Raw genomic sequence first — 14,425 nt, forward strand, 5'->3', positions numbered from 1 at the left:
GTGTGAATGAGGTATCCACAAGCTTTGGTACAATATAGACTTTTATTAGTTCACTCAATAAGAAATGAAGACCGAAATGACAACTCAAGTTGAACTTGTCAACACAGAAAGTTGTTCTCCCAACAGCTGCTGCAGCTCACCAAAATAAAAGCCCCGGAAGCTGTTTGCTTCAACGTTTGGAGCGTGCCAACTCCCATTTCCCGTTGGCCAAAAAAAAAAAAAGGAAAAAAACCCAAAAAACAAAGTTTGTTGCCATGTATAAAACTGCAAAAAAGGATGGTATGAAAAAAGGGGGTCAAAGTCCAAAGCGAGTCCAGGTTTGGGGGAAAGAAAAAGGGTCAACGACAGACGTGGGGTGCTTGGGGAATGTTTCACAATCTTTTATTTTTGAATCATAATGGAAAAATAGAACCTTTAACAAACGTCTTCAATTCTCAAGCAAAAATGTTGAGTGAGCCAAAAGCCAAACCAAGTGCAGCCGCTTGCTTCCTTTGGCACCCGCCCCTCAAGTGCTTTCACCGGGCGACATGCACTCGGGCGCTCGGGGGTGGGGTGGGGGGAGGGGTTTAGGGGCTCCATTGTCTGTCCATTATCATCCGTCCGGTCGGTCAGTCGGTCGGGAAAGACGCCCGAGCGACAAATAGTCCCATTTGAGCCCCCCGCCCCCACCGCCAGGAGGCGGGGCTTTCATTTAAGAGAGGAGTCAAGTTGTCCGCAGGCTGTCGGGAGGGGGAGGAGGGGGTGGATATAGGGAAGAGGGGCTAGAAGACCTCAAAGTGGTGATGTCATCATCTCACGCAGACACTCGTCATCATAGTCATTGTCGTCGTCGTCATCAATCGGGCCGACGACGAGCACGTCGTCGTCGTCCATTTTGTCCTTAACGTCCAGACGCCCAAATGCACACGTGTCGCTTGTGTAATGTTGCCGGGCTCATCTGACGCAGAGAAATAACAAACATTTATTATTAGAATATACAAACTGGGAAGTGGCTTTTTTTCTCTTTTTTTCTTTTTTTCTGACCAGGCCTGATTCTTGAGCTTGCGCAGCTCCTTGGTGGCCCAAGTGGCCAGGGTTTTGGTCCGGCTGGTTTTGGAGCGCCGTCCTTCGGTCAGCAGGTCGTTGATGAGCGGTCGGGCTTCCATCAGTTTAATGATGTCCTTGCCGAACGCCGTCAAAAGGTCGCTGCCGTCCGTGTAACCCACACAAAGCCATAATCATGTCGTGCATTGTGAGATATTTTTCATTTCAAATATTGTCTTTTTTTTTTACAAACTTTAAACATGGCCCATCTCCTCAAAAAATTAGATTTCCCGTTAGTATTTTTTTTTTTTTAAACAAAAGCATGGTTTCGTCTTACCCGATGAGTCCGGCGGCGTTGGCCACGACCACGTCGGAGTGTTCGTCGTCCTCGGCGATGTGATGGATGAACGACAAGATAAATTCCACACGAGGTTGCACCAGCAACACGTCCGCTGATGCCACCACACATGAAACAAGAATAAATAAAACATTCCCACACAACAGGCCTGGGGCCACTTTAGATCCAACCTAAGGCCCAAGGGCTATATGAGGGCCGACAGAAACATTTTGTGGACGCCTACTTGACGTCAGTCAAGCATTTTGTAACAAATCCATGCACTAAAGTACAAACTGACACGTGTCACGTGACAAATCAACACTTTCTAAAGTTTGTGGGGTCCCGCAAAATCATCAAGCTGTGTCAAGTTTGGCAGTTTGCCTGCAGCTTTCTGAGTGAAAAAGACCCCAGATTTTTCTGTGATGTCATCAAAGCCTCCTGCTGGACTGTACACAGGAAGGGGAACTGACATCACGCCGTGTGTGTGTGCGTTAGAGAAGCAAGTGGTCTTACGGTGGACGTTCTCCTGGTCGCCCTTCAGGCCCTGAATGATGCCCGTGTAGGCCTCCAGACAGCCCGAACGCAGCCCGTTCAAGTAGTCCACCATGTCGTAGTCCGTCTGCCGCGCGTGCAAATTAGAAAAAGTGTTCAGGCGCTGTGAATACAAGTGGGACGGGGCTGGGTGAGCGTCTCACCTTGTCCACTTGGGCTTGCGACGCCTGTTGCAGCGTATTCAAAACCACTTCCAGGTACTTCTTGAACTCGCCTCCAATGGCCATGGCGATGTCACCAAAGACGGACAGAATCTGCGGCTTCACCGACCGGTGGACGTTCTCGTTCTGCGTGCGTCCAGAGCGGCTCAGAAGGGAGGCCCGGTGGTCCGTTTTTTATTTTTTTGCGCTCACTCACCCCGAGATTTTCCAGAAGGAGTTGCATGATCTCGTCACAGTACGGCAGGATGTTGGTCGAGAGCGCTCGGCACAGGTCGCTCACCAGACCCACGGTGGCGAGACACACCTGCCACAAAGCGTACACGGCACTTTGACGATGACAACTGGCGCCCTACTGCTGAAAGCCTTTCTCTTCAAATGGCAATGGCAGCCTACCTGATACTCGGCGTAATTCTTGAGGCCGATGGTGAGGAAAGGCTTAAAGGCCTCCATGTACTTCTGGAATTCCGCTCCCAAAACTGCAAGAGCAAATCCCACCCGTGTCACGACGTCACGCGGCGGGCGTACGTGGCTCAGATCGAGCGCCTTACCCTCCACCAGCGTGCCGACGGCCATGAGCGCCTCTTGCTGCACGCCTCCCGAACCGGCCGTGCTCTGGAACATCCGCAGCAGCGAGGCCATCACCACGTCCGAGATCTGGAGGGTGTCCTGATGCTGCACCTTGCGAAGAACATTCTGGAGGGCAGGGGGGGAGCGACCGTAAGGCGTCGGTCGGCAGCTCAACGCACGCCCGGTCGGGACGGCGGCCGGCTCACCTGCAGTGTGGCGCACAAGAGCGACTGAAGGTCGTTGAACTGGATTCGGTCCGAGGTGCTCTGGATGTGCGACTGTGGGGCAAAAGGTCAAAGGACGGTGAGAATTGAAGATGGGAGGGATCACGTCACCAAGAAGAAATTCCTCACCTCCATCTGCAAGACCTGCTGCAGCCTTTGCATGATGACCACGGTGGTTTTCTGAACGGCGGGGTAACAGTCCTTGGCGCTGTTCTTCACAATTTCCATGAGTGCCTCGTAGGCGGCAGAGCGCAGGTTGTTCTGATGGCCGTCGGGTCTGCGGGTGAAGCGAGCACAAGCGTCACATCTCCCCCCTGACCCCTTCGCCAAGACGACAACGGACCAATCCGGGCAATATGGCCGCCGTCTTTGCCACTTTTCACCGACCTGTCAGTCGTCTCCAAAAGTTTCTGGACTATGAGCTCAAAGGAGGCCGACAGGCAGTACGTGCTGGGCTCCTCCTGGTCCTCGGCCGCCTCGGTGGCCTCGTACGCCGCCTCGGCCAAAGACTTGAATGCCTGAGGCGGACCGGGGACGGTCAGCCGTCGGCGAGCCGCCACCGGGTCGTCGGCGAGCCGCCACCGGGTCGTCGGCAAACTTACCCAGCACACGTTATTGGCCACCCTGGGTTCAGCGCCGAGTCCGTCGATCAGACACTGGAGGAACGGCGACAGGTAGACTTCGTTGATGACGGCCTCGGGCAGCAGCTCGCAAATCCGGCCCACCGTCCACGCCGTGGTATCCCGGACCGCCACGCTCGGGTCCTTCATGAGCTCGATCAGCGTCGGCATGGCCTAGTCAAAAAAAAAAAAAGAAAAATATGGAATGTTCACGGGCCCCAAAATGGAGACGGAGCCTTACCTGGATGACGAGCGGTTTGAGCTGACTGGGCTCGGGTCCCTCCAGGATGGAACCGAAGGCCATGACGGAGGCATCGCGGTATCGCCAATCGGGGTGTCTGATGTGACTTTTAATGAAGGGCAGAATGTGCGGCACGACATCGCCCTCGCAGCACGTGGAAAGCAGCAAGAGACAAACGCTGGCCGCCTTGCACGGGTTCCAGTCGTCGTCGTCATCGTTCTCGTCCTTAGCGACGCCCAAAAAAAAGTGCAAAACGATCAGCGCCGGCCAGAAGCAAGGCAGGAGCACGAGGGGGTTTGCATACCTGCTTGATGAGGGTCTGTGTAAGAATGGGAACAAGGTACTGAAGCGCCCCCTTGGCATAGAATTTACTGGTGTGCTCGGGTGGGCGGCCCTGCTCCGATGCCTGGTAAAAGAGCACCAAAGGTCAAGTTGGCTCACGGCAGAAGCGGCCAAGAAGAGCCATTGGCAGTCAGCAGAGAAAATCCGCCAGCCGACAAACCTCCGAGGCCTCGATGGCGAGGTCCATCTCTTCGTCGGACACGTTGGACCAGAACTCGATGCCCTGAAGAGCCACGTCGTCGATCTCGCTTTTCATGGCCTCGATGGTTATCTGAGGTACACAAAAAGGTCTGTCTTTACATGCCACTCGGTGCCTTTAAGATGGTGGTCCGTACATGGGCGGGCGGGGTCACTAGATTACAGCTTTGGATGGACGTGATGAATCATCACTTGGTTTGCCGTCAGTCTTACCGCAAAGAGAGCCGGGCCCATGTATGCTTCCATGTACTGGTAGTACAAGGACATGATCTTGACCAAGTTCTGAAGAGCTGCCACCCGGACCTGAAAACAGGGATGACGCCATTAGCCGCGTACACTTTAGCGCGAGGTCCCGCCCCCCCTCTTGGGTTTACTCACTCGGGTGTCCGGACACTGCGTGGCCTCGCACACCACCTGCATGATGACGTGTCTCTCCGTCTGTGTGACACACAAAAGCGTCAAACGGCGAGGAAGGCGGCCAATGGGCGAGTCGGCGACGGCGTACCTCCTTGTCAAAGTTGGCTTTGGTAAACTCCAACGAGTTGAGGAGCGCGTTGGTGGCGGCCAGCTTGACGTTGTTACTGGGCTCCTCCTTCCGCATGCCTTGGATGATGGCCGTCAGGATCTGGTTGGCATTTTCCTGGAGCTGTTCGGGATCCTGAGAATAAAAATGACAGCAAACGCTCATGTCATTCATCAGATGCAAGCGCTCGTAATAATAATGATGGTGACAACTCACGATATCTTGGCAGATGTAGCCGATGGCCTCCAGGGTGGACTCCTTCATGTGCTCCGTGCTGGATGGGCCCGTCACATTGGCGACCAGTTGCGGGATGAGTTCTGGCCACTGGTGCACGGGAATCTCGGCGCAGGCTATGCCGGCCACGCACTGCGACGCCGAACTGGGCCGGTACGTCTCCGTCCCCAGCGTTTGCAAAACCTGCCGGGAGGCCAGTTTGGAGTTTTAGGCTTGGACGCCCCATCAAAATGGGCGGCGTTGATTCGGTCATCACTGACTTACATAATTTTTGATCTGGCAGCGAGCGTTGGCGTCCACGGCCAGCCATCTTTGTTGGTACTGAGCTTTGACGTCCGGGTCTTTGGACGTCAGTGAGTTTTTCACCTGCAGGCCGGCGGCCACTCGAGCCACCTGCGTGTTTCCTGGGTTGGCCAACACTTTGGACAACTCCACCAGGAAGGTCGGCTGACAGGAGAATGAGTCGACAATTAGCAAAGCAAAAATTCCTAGGAATTTGGAAAATGTTAATGTCTGAAACAGTTTTTCCTGCAAGATTCGGAAGCTTCTCAGAGATCCTATGTAACAATATCAATTGATATTTTGAGTGGCCATTCATTCATTGCATTGATCCGGATGGAGGCATCAGGCCGTTTCATCACTTTATCCGTGTGAAAATGTCCAGTTTTTTGGCGTCAAAAGGTGTCCTGGACCCAGTCTACAATTTAAGACTACCAGATCATTGGCATCTCTCAAAGTGTTAGGAAAACCCCTGGAACGCTCACAATGTATTAGGGCCAGTGACGTCATTGACCCACAATGCATCGCGCGCCATCGCCGGTCTAAACTTTAATCGCTAACAGTTGTTATACAACACCCCAGTCCTAAATGTTGATACGGTGGGTGCCCAAAGTGGCCCCAAGACACTTTCGAGGTTCCGAACGAACAGAGCCTGACTTTTACTATGCACCGGGAGGGGCAGATGCTAACGCTAAAGCTAGCGCCGGTCAGGCGGGCTCCACGCTCGCGCGTCATCCTACTCACCAGGTTCTCGATGGCCGCTTGCTCCAGAAACTTCTGCGCCGCCTCCAGCTCATTTCGGTCTGCATAAAATCAAACATGACAAGTGAACAGTGGCTCGAAAAGTGAAAAACCAGTCACCCCCAAAAAACGACGAGGCGCCAACGTGCGCGTTAGCTTGCTAGCACTGCAGCTCACGCTCGGGCCCGCTTAATGGTGCAGACACCTGAATAAAGTTTGAGAGTCGACTCAAAAATGGTTTAAGAGAACCTAATCAGCTGAGCGTGAGCCCACTCGTGAGTCGACAGGGCAAACGAATGTTGACGACGGCGGAATAGGGGAAATGCTAGGCTGTTAGCCAAGGAGCTAAAGGCATGGGCTGGGTCGCGAGACCACGACGACGCCGACAACCAAGCCCATAAACAAGTGCGTCCGAACCACAATGCCTGAAAACATGACGACGAACTGAGGCCGAGTAGCAAACCGAATGGGCCCGCAGCCGCACCGCCCCGGTTAACTCGTTGGTCACGGCCACCTAGCCGGCTACCTAACCGGCTAACTAGCTAGTTAACAGCCCCAAACTTTCACCTGTCGACCGGCGACACCCGCCCGCCCTTCCGAACAACGGCGGCCACGGCGCAGCCCGCTTGTACTACTCGCCTGGAGAGATAGTCTTCTCGAGGATAGTGATAAGCTCCATTCCTTCCGTCCGCCGGTGTCCGGCACCCGCTCGTCCGTCTGTCAAGACTTTGGGTGGCCGCCGCGCGAAGCCCAACAAGATAGACTGAATGGTTCCGGTTCTCGCTGAAGAAGCGGAAGGTCCCCCCTTAGCTCGCTGCTCGGCTATGGGCGTGGATTGTGGAGAGCGCTCAAGGGTCGCGGTGGTAGTGGTCGTGAGCTGAAGCCGCGTCGCCGCCGCCCGTTCGCATCGCTCGTGAAAGGCCGCGCGCTTCCAGCCGGCGGAAGGATATCACAGCACGGAGCCGCGCGCTCCCGGCCGGCGGAAGAATACGGCAGCGCCAGAGACGCCTTCAGGGGGCGTCGGACATGATCCACGCCGCAGGGCGGAAACCCCGCGTGCGCACTTGTTCGCCAGTTCCGGAATCTCGATCCGAGACGATCTCGGTGTTCATCTGTCAGCCGGCGAATCTCGTCGTTTGTGTCGGTGGTAAAAGTGAGCTGACGGTCGAGGCAAACTTGGGCCAGATCGCGATTTGTCAGGGACTTTGAACGCAACGGCGCGCCCACGCGGGAAGCAAACGCTTGCAGTTGCAGGCGAAGGCGGGCGCGTACTTTGGACTTTTTGTTTCGCTTGAAGGACTAAAGGCGATGACGCGGTGACGTAATTACCTTGTAACAGAGCTAAGAGACTTGACAATCCCCTAATATGTAAGAAAATAGACAAATGCAAGACTCATCAAATATAAGACGGGACCTTGAGGGGAGGGTTTGAGATAATTATGCACCTTATGAGTGTGTACAAGCACCAATATACATATATATGGATTGATAAAAGCGCACCAATATACATATATATGGATTGATAAAAGCCAATGATTATGCTTAGTGTCCAAATGTAACATCACACAATAAAGTATACATTCAGGGCAATATTGCTTTTATTCACAACTTTTCACCCTAGGAGATTCAAACCTGTTTATCACTTATCATGAGCATTTATGAACAAACAGCAGCCGTCTATGTTCATATTGACACGTGTAATATACTTACTCCTTAGTATTTTTGTATGCAATCTTTTGCACTTGTGCTAAATACTTGCATAAGAGCTGCATGTGTTATTATCAATTATGTTGTTTGGGGAAAAATGCTAAGTCATTTATTTTTTCAGTTCACAAATTGGATTGTAACATTGTCTTTAAATTTCTCTCTAAATCTAGAAAGCACACGTTTCAAAAGAGACAATGCTTCAATTCCTGCTTTTCGGGTTAAAACGTTATTAAAAGCAAATGTTTTATATTGCAGGCTGTTGTTTGAACTCCAAGCCAGCATGTCATACATAATACAGCAGTCAGAAATCAAGACCTCAAAAAAAAAAATGCAGAGAAATAAAAACCAACTCGTTGCTTCTTTATTTGTTTTACAGTAGTCACTCAAATGTCATAGCTGCCTTGAGTTGCTCTTTTGTTTTTTTCCCCTCCCCATTTCCCATCAACACAACAAAAATGATGATAGACAACATATAAAAAAAGAATCCAAAACTAATAAAAATGTAAAAAAAAACAAATACCTTAAAATAAAACAATGCCTCTTCACAAAGGAAACAAGTTTTGGCCACAGAGGGTGAAGGTCCTGACAATCCAGTGCATTCGAAAACATCCATGACGACAAATCCGTCAATTCAGCGCGTACAGCTAATTAGATAAGAGCTAGAGAAGGACCGTGGTTCAATGGGATTTCATCTCCAGGGAGTTTGGAGGCTAACCTGCAACAAATAGTGGATTTGATAATCCCATAACTCATTGGTTGCCATTGACTGGCAACGACCCACACCCCCCTATTGAAAATTGGGAATCACGGCTTACACGATATTATACAGTGTCTCCCGATAGTTCTGCTTTTGGAGCGATCGGGAAGTCAAAAATGACGGCTCATCCGCTCTTTCCTAACGACCATATCGCCCCAAAGGCATTTTATACAGAGAAGCATGGAGTTTGGGTACTTTCGAAAGAGCAGAAACCGCAAATGGAATAGTCCCTAATTAGTAATCAGAGCTTCAGTTATAGTGGAATATACAGTTGAGTATCAACTGGCTGGCACGACACAGCTAAGAGGAACCCACCCCCCCCAAATTTCTCAACACCACAGCGGCTGAGGTAAACCCTGCTAGCTTGGCGCGAGGACGTGTTGACATGTTAGCCGGAAGACTGTTTTTAGACCACCGGCGGGCGGTAGCGTTTCGCCAAACACCGCTGGAGACTTTACGGAGCCAAGTCTGGTAAGCGTCGGGGAGTGTTGAATGTGGGGAGGCTGGGGGCGTGGGCACTCTTTGACATTAAACGACAGATACACGCACGCACACACTGTACAGAGAACAAGTATGTACACAGCGCTCAGTGACGGCCACAGCCTCTTCCTCACCTGTAGTGTTCTCAAAACGACGCCGCTTGGCGTTAGCGTTTAGCTGCTCTTTAGCAGCGTCCTGTCCTCGGGGGTACAGGATGTGGAAGCAGCGAGAACGGCGGAGGAAGAGGAAGCGCTGGAGCACGAAGACGACGACGACGAGGGCTGCGGGGGGAAGCTGAGAAGTTGCCCCGCCTCGGCGGGGAGTAGCGAGCACGAACGCAGGTCCACCGTCTGCAGCGACGGACAGCGGCGCAACAGCGGCACGCTCTGCTCTGTCACCTTGGCGCAACCTGAAACGCAAAAGGACGGCCTACAATTACATTCCAAACAAATCGACGTCTCAAAATGGAGGTGGTCTAAGGTAACCTTTAAAGGCTTTAAGTCTGTCTCCACCTGAGGTTGAGCTATATGGGATGTTCCAAGTGAGTTTTCTTCTGCTACTACATTTCCAACACTGGCCACAAGGTGGTGCAAAAACACATTTATCAAAGCTCGTCACCTAACCAGCAAACATGAGTTGTCTCAGCTGATATTGTAACAAAGTTTTTATATAGGATGGCCAATATTTGTTAAATGATCATTATCAAAAAAAGACCATCACCCAGAGAGTAAATATATATTATATAGTTCTAATCTTGAATAAGTCCCCATATATAACCCAGCTATTTTGACCTTTAATATTATAGATAATAATGCTACTTCAATTTATCATTATTCATTCCTCTGAGATCCTAGGTGAAAGAAAAAGACATTTGCGGCGTGAGTTCGTACGTACCCGCTAGGTTGAGGTGCGTGAGGGTGTGCCTGAGTGGCGAGGCAGGCGCAGCCAGCGTGGCCACGCTGTGGTCCGACACGTTGGCGCAGTAGCTGAGGTCCAGCTTGGCCAGGCGCGGCACAAAGCGCACCAGGAGGCGCGAGGCGCCGTCCGTCAGGTCCAAACCGGAGAGTCGCAGCTCGGTCACGCCGTGGAAACGGCCGGCCCGCGGCTCGCCGCCGCCACCGACGACTCCTTCGCGCGCTGCAAAGATAAACATAGCCATGACTTCGTGTTGGAGTCACTTAGTATTTGAAAGAGAGAAAAAAGCTCACCTGTCCTGCAGTCAGGGGGCGGAGCCAGCAACTCCCTCAAGTGAGCGTCCTTTAAGTCGTCCACGCCGCTCAAGTCCAACACACGCAAACAGGGACACACCGTCTGACACAAGGCCGACACCGCGGGCCACGCCACGCCGGCCACCGTCAGCTCCACCAGGTCTAAAAGAACGGACGGGATGCACGTGAAAGCCAAGAAGGAGGAAAACGTCCGTCGTGGCGGCGTCTCGTACCCGGCAATCGGCTGAGGAGCCACAGTAGCTGTTTCTTGGAGAGGTTGGTGTATCCCAGGTCCAGCGAGACGGGTTGCCGGCGTATGATGCCGCTGAGCATGGGCGGCGTGATGGAGCGCTGGCGGCTCAGGTCTATCTGACCCCACAGGTGCTTATCGCAACACCTGCCACGGCGGGACGGGCAGACGGGACACTTTAAGACGGCGGCTCGGGAACAAGCGGCGACGCGACTCACCATCGGCTCCAGGTGCGACACACGCGCATGCACAGGCACAACTCTCGCTGGCCCAGGAAGGTGAAGACGCGCAGCCAGACGTCGCGGGGCATGACGTGGGCGCGCCCCGAGTCCAGCGGCAGGCAGCTGGGCTCGGGGCAGGCGGGCGGCGGCCTCACTAGGTGGCGCTCCATCTGGACCGGACGGGGCGGCGAGGGCACGGCGGGAGGACTGCGTTTCATGACGTGCGAGCGCCCCGCCGTCCCCAGGCGAGACGGCTGCGAGCAAGGCGACGCCGCCGTCACCAGCGGGCCGCCGCCTCGTCCGCCGTTGGGGGCGGGGATGGAGGCGGAGCAGTTCCTGGGACGACTCTTGTTGCCTTTTAGCGCCCCCGCCCCGCCGTGTCTGTGATTGGTCAATGGGCCGCTGGCATTCTCCTTCTCGCCCCGCGTACGGCCGTTGCGCGCCTCCTGCCCGTTGCTGCGCTGCGAGGACGGAGCCATCTGATTGGACGAGAGCGGCGAGGGTGGCGGGAGGGAGGAGATTTTCCCCAGTCTGTCCAAAGGGGGCGGCTCGTCCTGCTCGGCGTCCGTGGCACCGGCTTTCCTCCCGCGCGGCGCCAAGGCTCCCGGGGCGTCGGCGTCCCCTCGCCGCCGGGCCTTGTCCCGTTCGTCTTCCCGCTCTTCGTCCTCGCCCTCCGACTCTTCGCTGGCGCTGAAGCCCAACTCGGCCAGGCGGCGGTCCCGCTCGCGCTCTCGCTCGCTGCGGACCCTCTCCGGGCGGCCTCCGTTGCCGAGGGGAGGGGGTGCCGGCGGCGAGGAGGGCGAGGACGCCCCTCCTCTGCGCAAAGAGTCGTCCGAATCCGACTCCGAGTCCGACTCCGAACTGGACGATGAGGACGAAGACGAGTCGGGGCGGCGTTCCAGGAGACACATCCTCTTGAAGCGTTCCAGTTTCTCTCGGTGACGCGAGCGCTGGTCGGCGCCGGAAGCAGCGGCGCCGTCGGCCGGCGCCGTTGAGGAGGAGGCGGAGCCTTGAGCGGCCGTTCCCACCGAGGGAACAGGTCCATTGGACTCGGCTCCTTCTTGTTTGGGCTTCTAAAAGAAAGAGCCCCGCCGTCAGAACCGCAATGGAAAATTTGCAAAATATTAATAAGTACCTTTTTGAGGCGTCTTTCGTGTGCGGCCTTCATCTGAAACAAAAAAAAGATACTTTTATTTAAAAGGGGTAGAGATGGTGATGGAGTGCTGTTTTGTTTTGGTGCACCACCGGACCGGACCTTCTTTTTGGGCCCACCGTCCTGAGTCAGCTCCTTCCTCCTCTTGTGGGCGCCGTCCGGCCTGGGCGCCGCCGCCGCCACCACCTCCTTCTTGGGAGGCGGCTCGTCCGTCAGCTTCCAGCAGCCCAGCTCCACGTTGTCTAGACGTCGCTTTGCCAAGATGTCCGCGTGCTCCTGTGATCACGGAGGGTCGGTATGGGGCAAAACAATGGAGGACTACTTTTTAGATGGGATTCCTAAAAGTGTGTTTCATTGTTAGGCCCCACCCTCTTTGCTTAGTCAAAGCATCTTCAGTGCAGATATTCCAAAACTACTACTTCAACCCGAGAGTCTATTACATAAAGCCCAAAATTAAAAAAAATGCATGTAGTAATTAGAATGTGTACAAATGTTGTTGCCACACACATGATTCAACTTGACCCACCTTGCTGGTTTTCCCTTCCTTGTGGCACTTGGGACACTCCCAGCAGTTGGGAATCTCGTCATTGATGATGCCCTCCGCTTTGCCCATCTGCCAGACGGCACAACAACAACAAAAAATGGGTTCAAGTCCACTAAAAGGGCAGGTACTTGTGGGCGAGCCACTGTGAAAACTCACCTTGAGGCATCGTGGATGTATGATTTCGTTGCAGATGGTGCATTCCATTAGGCTCAGGCTGAACTTTTCCTCCTCGCCCTCCACCGTGTCTTCCTTTCCCGCCTCGCCACACGCCAGACACACGGCCGTGTGCGGAAGCACCGGCTGCACACAAAAGTCACAAAATGAAAATTAAAAAAAAATTCAAATGTGAACTCATTGAACAATAGTATACTTTTCCCTTCTTCTTATCTTTGATCAATTTACCGATCAATCAGTACCCTAAGATCCACAGATGTGTGTTTCTGGTTATCTGGCAGTGGCAGTTGCCATGGAAACACAGCACCGCTGCCTGCCGGCCTACAGCTCGTCTGGGATGCTATTTGAAGAATGTGCGCGAGGCTTTGCTCTTACCGCCGTGCACTGTCTGAGCAGGCAGGACTGCTTCATGCGGCCGGGCCCTCCGAACTTCTTCATATCCTTGCAGAAGTGACACTCGCCGCACTCGCTGCGGGTGCACGCCTGACAGCGGCGGCACCGCGTCCTCCTGCGCCTCGCCCCCCCGCCCAGCGCCTTACTGCCCGACATCCCCCAACGAGTCAGCTGCAAGAAAACAACAACAACAACAACAACATCATTAACCAGACATTCAGCTCGGGTTTAACTCTTTCAATGCCATTGACAAAAAGAGAGATGTCCAGTCACGTGACCCCGTTATTATGCCTTTACTTGTTAATTGTAGACGTCCAATCCATTTGAACAGGGAGGCTGGGCAGCGAATGAACTTTAGTGGTATTCATCTTGACTAGATGCCAAATTGTCAATCACATCAAAAGTATCTTTCGTGGTTCAGTGCTTGAAAAATGTAACTCGTTATATTAAACGTGTGTACCATAATTGCACTAATTAAATCCAACTGAGGCCCTTAAACCGTGATTACCCCCTACCAATGATTTGTTTGATTACCACTGACAAGGATAAACCTTCGATGCATTCCCATTTTGAATGAATTTGACTTGAAGGGCTGCAGAATGCTTTTCAACGAGTCAGTCGACACGACTGCTCCACGACGGAGGGCTCCTAAAAATGCTAGCGATTTAAGTCAACTCTTCCGCTTGATGCTTTCGACTTGCGGTCACCGGGTCACGTGACAAGTGGACATCACAAAGCATGCATCTCGGCGAGGTCGCAAGCATCAAGACGGCAACCATCGAACGACGCCAACAACTAACGCACTGACTCGCGCACACACCCCCACACCAAGCACCTCAGTAACATGAAAAGGGGAACATATGCTAACGTGCTAATGCTGCTATCCCTTAGCATCACTCCGGCTGCTCCCTGGAGATTGATAGGCGTCGCGCGCACACGCGCACGGAGGCTGCCAGGCGCGCGTCCGCCCGTTGTTGTCACCCACCTCTGGCTTTCAGCTCGCATGCTCGTGGCTGGCACATTAGCAACAATATTAGCCAGCCAGCTCTTAGCCACGTTAGCTCGTCGTCCGTCAGCTTCCTTGTTTGGTGCCGGAGAGCCGCCGCCTCACGCGCGCCCCATGCTCCCGTTAGCGTCCAGCTAGCTCCCGGCTAGCCCTGCGCAGCGGACGTGTTATCGATAAGCCAGCTAATCGATATCGACGAGGCTAGGGGCGCAGTGCCGATGCTGCTGCTATTGGTGCTGTGAGGCAAGCCCATTAACCCTCTTCCTCCTCTCTCTCCTGTCCCCTCCTCCTATTCGCTCTACCTCCGCACGTGCACACGCAAGTATCACTCCGCGCGTGGAAGTAGTCCCCACCCCCTCGCCCACGGCCGCGCCTGTTTTGTGTTCGCATTAAGGTGTCGTGCCTTGATTACGTCACACAGGTGACCACGGGCGCGCTCCGCAGGGCGAGCCAGTCGGCTCCCCAATAAAACAATAAATAGGTAAATACA

The 14,425-nt window shown here is 53.6% G+C and overlaps 2 protein-coding genes and 1 non-coding gene across 4 annotated transcripts; all 3 read right to left on the reverse strand.

Annotated features, from left to right (window-relative positions):
* Window positions 1-23: 23 nt before the first annotated feature.
* kpnb1 (karyopherin (importin) beta 1) lies at window positions 24-7,296 on the reverse strand. The gene is made up of 22 exons (XM_077733685.1): window positions 6,682-7,296; window positions 6,046-6,104; window positions 5,287-5,469; window positions 5,005-5,205; window positions 4,771-4,923; window positions 4,644-4,703; window positions 4,479-4,568; window positions 4,228-4,338; window positions 4,030-4,131; window positions 3,726-3,950; window positions 3,467-3,658; window positions 3,252-3,382; window positions 2,994-3,141; window positions 2,847-2,918; window positions 2,622-2,766; window positions 2,467-2,549; window positions 2,270-2,377; window positions 2,056-2,199; window positions 1,874-1,979; window positions 1,361-1,475; window positions 1,024-1,185; window positions 24-937 (listed from the first exon to the last, which is right to left on the reverse strand). Coding segments are annotated over exons 1-22 (2,631 nt in total). The 5' UTR covers window positions 6,722-7,296; the 3' UTR covers window positions 24-936.
* LOC144209236 (small nucleolar RNA SNORA79) lies at window positions 1,691-1,834 on the reverse strand. Its single transcript, XR_013329062.1, has one exon. It is a non-coding gene; the product is annotated as a small nucleolar RNA SNORA79 (small nucleolar RNA).
* A 792-nt stretch (window positions 7,297-8,088) lies between the features above and the next one.
* Window positions 8,089-14,251, reverse strand: fbxl19 (F-box and leucine rich repeat protein 19). 2 transcript variants are annotated; one of them, XM_077733687.1, is made up of 11 exons: window positions 13,915-14,251; window positions 12,912-13,100; window positions 12,519-12,662; window positions 12,345-12,431; window positions 11,921-12,094; window positions 11,801-11,833; window positions 10,663-11,735; window positions 10,428-10,591; window positions 10,195-10,356; window positions 9,881-10,123; window positions 8,089-9,395 (listed from the first exon to the last, which is right to left on the reverse strand). In XM_077733687.1, exons 2-11 carry the CDS (start codon window positions 13,083-13,085, stop codon window positions 9,160-9,162), a joined length of 2,490 nt encoding a protein of 829 aa, XP_077589813.1. In that variant the 5' UTR covers window positions 13,086-13,100; window positions 13,915-14,251; the 3' UTR covers window positions 8,089-9,159. The 2 variants fall into 2 exon arrangements, with proteins under 2 accessions (XP_077589813.1, XP_077589812.1); XM_077733686.1 differs by having other exon boundaries at window positions 10,663-11,738; window positions 13,915-14,250.
* Window positions 14,252-14,425: the final 174 nt, after the last annotated feature.

The sequence above is a fragment of the Stigmatopora nigra genome, chromosome 15 (genome assembly GCF_051989575.1).
Source record: "Stigmatopora nigra isolate UIUO_SnigA chromosome 15, RoL_Snig_1.1, whole genome shotgun sequence".
Taxonomy (NCBI): domain Eukaryota; kingdom Metazoa; phylum Chordata; class Actinopteri; order Syngnathiformes; family Syngnathidae; genus Stigmatopora; species Stigmatopora nigra.

Excerpts from the sequence above, each read along its gene's own strand:
- kpnb1 (XM_077733685.1), bottom strand. The coding sequence starts at position 6,721 with ATGGAGCTTATCACTATCCTCGAGAAGACTATCTCTCCAG. Across the intron at positions 3,659-3,725 it reads TCAAACCGCTCGTCATCCAG|GCCATGCCGACGCTGATCGA; the intron begins GTAAGGCTCCGT and ends TTTTTTGACTAG. Across the intron at positions 2,550-2,621 it reads CGTCGGCACGCTGGTGGAGG|TTTTGGGAGCGGAATTCCAG; the intron begins GTAAGGCGCTCG and ends TTGCTCTTGCAG.
- fbxl19 (XM_077733686.1), bottom strand. The coding sequence starts at position 13,085 with ATGTCGGGCAGTAAGGCGCTGGGCGGGGGGGCGAGGCGCAGGAGGACG. Across the intron at positions 12,095-12,344 it reads AGGAAGGGAAAACCAGCAAG|GAGCACGCGGACATCTTGGC; the intron begins GTGGGTCAAGTT and ends CCGTGATCACAG. Across the intron at positions 10,592-10,662 it reads TGTCGCACCTGGAGCCGATG|GTGTTGCGATAAGCACCTGT; the intron begins GTGAGTCGCGTC and ends CCGCCGTGGCAG.